Source organism: Heliangelus exortis, chromosome 7, assembly GCF_036169615.1.
Source record: "Heliangelus exortis chromosome 7, bHelExo1.hap1, whole genome shotgun sequence".
In the NCBI taxonomy this organism is placed as follows: domain Eukaryota; kingdom Metazoa; phylum Chordata; class Aves; order Apodiformes; family Trochilidae; genus Heliangelus; species Heliangelus exortis.
In genome coordinates, this window is record NC_092428.1 from 28,040,924 (window position 1) to 28,047,356 (window position 6,433).

General features: G+C 44.0%; 1 protein-coding gene across 3 annotated transcripts in view; it reads right to left on the reverse strand.

Annotated features, from left to right (window-relative positions):
• Window positions 1-306, reverse strand: part of GFRA1 (GDNF family receptor alpha 1) — a 138,414-nt gene extending 138,108 nt beyond the window's left edge. For 2 of the 3 annotated variants that reach the window (XM_071749492.1, XM_071749493.1), the window contains exon 1: window positions 107-261. In XM_071749492.1, the coding sequence (XP_071605593.1) occupies window positions 107-146 (40 nt within the window). In that variant the 5' untranslated portion in view covers window positions 147-261. Of the gene's footprint in view, window positions 1-106 lie in introns of all 3 variants that reach the window. The other variant, XM_071749491.1, reaches the window with a different exon arrangement.
• Window positions 307-6,433: the final 6,127 nt, after the last annotated feature.

The following is a 6,433-nucleotide window of genomic DNA, read 5'->3' on the forward strand; positions in this document are numbered from 1 at the left end:
TCTGCCTAAACAATAGACTGACAAGCATCAGGCATCCGATCCCATAAACCCTATGCTTTGCTTTATGAAGCGATGTACAGAGAGAAATCAGACGCCAGCAACTTACCCATTAAGGGCAAAGCGAAGTACAAGATAGTGAGAAACATCTTGCTGCCTTCGGATGGTCTCCCCGAATGAGCTAATGTGCCACAACAAAGAGGATCAGCATGTAGATATTCTAGAACCACCGACGTCCGAAGATTCCAAGTTCCGATCCATTGAATTCCAGGAGGGGGGAGAAAAAAAAAAAAAGCCAACCAGAAAAAAAAAAACAAAAAACCAAAAACAAAACAAACAAAACCCAAAACCAAACACCAACAAAAACCCAAAACCCTTTCGCCTCTTCACCGCTTCCACCACCAGCGGCAGGAGCAGCGACGCAAACGCTGAGCTTTTTTTCCCTGAGATTTCAGGTCTGAGCAACCTGAACACAGAAGCGCTGAGTTGAGCGAGGGAGCGGGAGAGCCGCACGCACGGGTGTGTGTGTGCGAGTGAGCGAGCGGGAGCGGGGCAGGAGCGCCGGTCGCCTCCTTGGGTGGGCAGCGCCTGTTCCCAGGGAGGGACCGAGAGCACACAGAGGGGCGGGAGGGGGGGACACACACACACACGAGATCCGCGATCCCTGCCCGCCCCCGCAGCGGGGCCGAGCCACTGACAGCCCCGCAAGCACTTGCAGCCCCTTGGCAAGAGCTCCCTATTGCTACCCCAGCCCTGCTCCCCACAGAGAAATTAACTCCGTCCACCCCCCCAAGCCGCAACTTTATTTATTCGCTTGCACCGGGGCGGGGAGGCGTTGCGCGGTGGCGGGGGGGGTGTGTGCGCAGCTTGCGCAGGGTGCGCTCGCCTCCGCTGCTGGGTCGGGGCGCGGCGGGGGCAGGTGCCGCGCTGCCGGCAGCGGCTGGGAAAGTTTGGCAGGGAAATTGGGACGGAACGGGGGGGTGGGGATGGCGGTGGGGCAGGCTGAAGGCAGCTCAAGCGGGAGGCGCGGATCGTCGCCGGGGGCGGCTTCTCCGGTTCCGCCGACCAGAGCGGAGCAGCCGCGGTTCCCGGAGCAACCTGGGCTCGGAACCCCTGGGGAGCGGACCCCTCCGCCAAGTGACCCAGCTGGGGAAGGGGAGGGCGGTGAGGCGGATGCCGGTGCCGGTGACCCCGCTTCCCGCTCGCACCCCGCCCTCCGCGGGGGCTCGGCGACCACGGCCTCCCCCTGCCGGCCCCGCCGCCGCCCGCGGGGGAAGCCCGGGGCGTCCCGCTGCCACCCCGCGGGCCGGCGGGGGAAGGACGGGCGGGCAGGCGGTTTCCTCACACACCCCCCTCGGCAGCCGTTCCCGCGGCAGCTCCGCGCCTGCGGAGGGAGACGGGATGATCCCGCGTCCGGAGCCGAGGGGAGTGTATCGACTTGCACTTGGCTCCTGAATAAACAACGCAAACATATGTCCCATCTTCGTGACAGATGGTTCCAACAGAGAACTATTTAGTGGCTTTCCCACAGTTGCTACTATGGAGAGTTCCCCCGAAACCCAACAAACCGCAATTAACCTGAAATAGCGTCGGTTTCCAGATTTCCTCGCTTTCTCTGGACGTGGAAAATTTGGATCAGGTGTTCTCATGCTTTAGCTGCAACCAAAAGTGTTTAAAAAAAAAATCAGTATATGCTTCCTCGGTAATTTTGTCAACAAGCTATTTGGCCCAATTGATGTAAGGAATTTGCTTCTCTTCACAATAAATTTTGCCTAAAGGAGTTTGCCTCGCCTCATGAGATGAAAGATGATCAGGCTGGCCACTTTTATAGTGAAAACTGGATGGCAGATGGAGCTAAACTGTTGTAAGGTACTTCAGAAACACTTATTTAAAAGCTTAGCATATGCCAGAATATGCAGAGAACACAACATTCACAGAACCCAAGTGAGAGCTTTGTAGTGTTTTGTGGGTTTTTTCCTGTTTTCTTCTCCTGCCACATTTTAAGAGATTTGTGTATCTAAAAAAACCAAACAACACCCCCCAAAAAAGAAAACAAAACCAACAAAAAAGGCAAAAAAATCCCACCAAAAAGCCCAAAACAAATCCACAAACAAAACCAACCTAACAAAAAACCAGCAAAGCTGTCCAGAGTTCTCTCCATTAGGTCATAACAGTGATGTCAAGTTTCAACTGATTTAAGGCACAACTGTTTGGGCATTTAATACAAAGGAGCATATACTATTATATATCTAGTCTATTATCTGCTGTATGTACGTGGATATTAATGCAGAGAAACAAAAGCAATGGCCAGATTTCTATAAGATTTCTAGATAATCAGAAGGTGCTAAGTTGGGGATGACACTTCTGATACAAGTCAGCTTCAGCTACTTTTGAAGTAGCTGGTATTTAATGAAACAAGCTGGCCTTACAGTACAAATTGAATTTGGTGACACAGAGAGATGATTACTCTTTCATTGGTCACTTTTACACCATTATGGCACGTGATGAGCTTTGCATAAAAGTTATCTGTATGTCTGATACATACATACAGTCCTCCTGTTATTTACAAGTCTGTGACAGGAATAGCTACCACATTCACAGGAGAGCAAGGGAAGTAAAATTAAGACTGAAATCCAGGCCACTACTTACAAAACCATTCATGCATTAATGTCCTGAATACATATATATATACACACACAGTACTATTTGGCATATAAAAGCAACACATTGCCAATTTATGCATTAATAGCTGTTTTCGCTGTTATAAAACAGCTTTTTGTGGGGTGTTTACTATTACAGTGAAACTGAAATAATGTTTAAATGTGTAGAAGTTGAATAAAATGTTACTGACAGTTATGAAATAACAAGACAGCTGGAAAGCATGCATCTGAAATTCTGACTATTGTCACTAAACACTCCTCCTGCCAAGTATTTTGACTCATCTCTGGAAAACTATCACCCAAAGTGAGAAAAGGTTAAAATGTCTAAAGCTAAAAAAGTTTTAAAATCAAACCATATTCTGAAAAAAAAAGTCCAAGGAGAGAGTCCAAGCCACATACAGTTGCTCAGAATGTCCAACCACTACACACTCTTCTAGAGGACTGTAGGTGTGAGAAAGCTTCTTGCAGATCACAAAGACATTTGTTCTACTACCATTTTTTTTATTCTTTCAGAGATAGAATTAATTAAAAATTTTGTCATTGGATTTCCAGTATTTTTAAATTGTCTGCATGCCATCTTTTCCATTTATTGCTAAACTAATTTCCATGGCCTGCTAGCACTGAGAACACAAGTGCTTTGCTCTCTTCATAGGGAAGTAGTGTGGTTTTGGGTAGCTTCAGTCACTTTAATATACTCTGCTGCAAATTGTAGCTACAAATAATTTTCTGCTTTTTTAAGAATGTGAGAAGACACCAGACAAAAAACCAAAAGCCACTCTGTGATTGGAACCATAATCCTGCTCCTTGTACTTTCTTTTGCAATTGACTTTTGCCTCCCCTGGGGTAAAATGAACTCAACAGATGCTTTGCTCTTCATTTCAGTCAAACGAAGGCCCACCTTAGAATTTGTATCTCACAATTGCTCAAAGACTTCAGTCAAATTAATAGTAAAAAACAAATAATTAAAAAACATACAGAAGTCCTTAATTTAAGCTGGTTTTCTATTATGTTGATATTTTTTATAAAAAGATCCAGAAAAATTAATGCTATCATGGCGTAATCTAGAAGGTACAACTGGTAGGAACAAACACCTCATTAGAAGGCAGATGACAACATAATCACCACTGAGTTAATGGTGAAACACCAATACAATATAAATAATGTGGATGACAGTACTACCTACTTGAAGCCTCTTGCTGCCAGCACTCACTGCTAGTACTTCAGTCTTGACAGATTTTTAGTTAACTGGTTCTTTTGAATTACCCACATTAGCTGGTATTCTCTCATTGAAAACTTTTAATAAAGACAGAGTAATAAGGATGGAAGGGTGATTTCATACTAAAACTTCTGTTAAAAAACAGTGCTTCAACCATTGTGGTTTGGAAGTAGGCTGAGATTAAGTTAACCCCTATGGACAGTGTTAAGCTTCCTGGCACCTCACAGGATGAACTCAAATGCTCAGAATTCAGCAACAGCATCAAACCACACCTGCAGTCAGGGCCAGCCCTAAAGATGTCAGAACATTGGGGTTTTTCTGCATTTTTACTGGATTTCCTTCTGCCTCCTTCTTTGCATGTAAATTAATGGTTGAGAGCAAACTCTCAGATGGCTGCAAAAAAAGAAGTGACTCAAATGCAGCTGATGTTCTGCAGGCAGCCCCACATGCAAAAGCAGCAGTGTTGGAGTGGGTTGCAATAGCTGGCAGCAGCTCAGGAGGTCATGGAACAGTGAGCTGAGAAGAAAGCTGAATTAATACATTAACTGGGACACGGCCTGCAGATACCCTTTGCCATGGACCTCCTTTTAAAGACTGAATTGCTCAGTGAAACACTCAAGTTGGAGCCACTGAGCCCAAGGAACATTACAGATCTGCAGGCCTGGTAGATGTGTGGAGAACAAGTCTGCTGAGCATAAGAAGAGTGCCATGAACTTATAATCTAATTCTTTGAGGAAACAATAGGTAAAGCAAAGCTGAATCTCAACCAATGAGTCAGATACAGCAGGTGGGGGAGACCAAGCAACTGATGGGAAAAAGCCTGTGTGCCACAAGAGCACAAAAAGTGGTGTTTACACAGGAGGCTTTATTCAGTAATGAGAAAGGGAGAACAGACACGTTGGAGAATTACTAGGGACTGGGGGAACAATCTGGACTGCATTTTTTGTCTCACATTTGTCTGCTTACCATGAAGTCAAAGCACCTAGTGGTGGGAATAAGGCAAGGAGGATTTGCTCAAGGCATTAAAGTTTTGTAAAGGACAGATTAAATAACACTGCTCCCAAAATCAATTTTGAGGGGCTTATGAAGCCTTGAATGGGCTTTTGCAGCACAAAAGCAAGATTGAGTTTTTACTGAACCTGTCATTTATATGGGTTTAGAGCTTTCACTTAGTATCAGGAAAAACATAAAACAAAAGTAAAATAAACAAGGAGCATTCACACGGCAATCAAATAAAAAAAAACGTGCAAGTGCAAGGCAAATTATTGAGTGACTTAACTGATGCAAAAAAGAATAAGAAAAGCAATTCTCCCAGTATTAACCAGACCCGGTAGTGAATTCCCACAGCTATTCTTGGCCAGGAAGTTTTCCTAGACTCTTGCTTCCCTGTCCTCACCAGAGGCAGGGTGGTTTATGTAGTATCAGACCACCTGGAAGGAAAGAGGAGGCAAGGGAAAAAAAAAAAAAAAAAAAAAGGAAAAAAAAAGAAGGAAAAAAGAAAAAAAAGGAAAAAAAAAAAAGAAAAACATAAAAAAGAAAAACATAAGAAAAAAGAAAAACATAAGAAAAAAGAAAAACATAAGAAAAAAGAAAAACATAAGAAAAAAGAAAAACATAAGAAAAAAGAAAAACATAAGAAAAAAGAAAAACATAAGAAAAAAGAAAAACATAAGAAAAAAGAAAAACATAAGAAAAAAGAAAAACATAAGAAAAAAGAAAAACATAAGAAAAAAGAAAAAGAAAGGAAGAAAAAAGGAAAAAAGAAGGAAAAGAAGAAAAAAGAAAAAGGAAAAAAAGAAAAAATAACAAAGAAAAAAGTAGAGAAAAAATAAAAAGGAAGAAAAAAGAAGAAAAAAAGAAGAAAAAAAGAAAAAAAGGAAAGAAAAAGAAAGAAGGGAAAAAAAAGGGGAAAAAAAAAAAAAAAAAAAAAAAAAAAAAGGAAAAGCTGAAAAGTCCCTCAGTGAATTCACATCTAATGCGCGTCCTGACGATGATTTCAGCCGACTAGATCCCTGAGTACCAGAACAGCGCAGTGCAACTCAAGAGAGCTCACAGCTCAGAAACACGACGTACCGGTTACCCTTAAAAATTTGGAAATTAGGCCAAAACTTCGCGAAGTTCCTTGCGCGGCGCGAACGGCTCCGGTGACACGGGAGCGCGAGGAGCGGGCGGGAACCGTGGGCTGACAGCGCCCCCTAGCGGCCGGCGGGGGCAACGGGCCGAGGGTGCGGAGCGGGGGCGCTGAGGGAAAGGAGCAAAATAAAGTGAAATCCCGGTTGTTAATTAGTAGTAATTAAGCGATTAATTAAGCAATCGCACTCTCAAGCAATGCAAGGAGAACGCTGGAACAACGTAACTGGAAACTTCGGCTTCTAAATCCCAACTTTAGCCCCCACCCCCCGAGGCCTCAGGGATCCCTGTGATTCAAGCAATGTCACCAGTTCGGTTTGGAAACTTGGAACCTTCCTTTGGATTTTTAAAATATATTTGCCAAAAACTTGGTCTTGTGGCAAACCCGTAGTCCTGAGCATTCAGGACAGGGAACTCTGCTTCGTCCTGT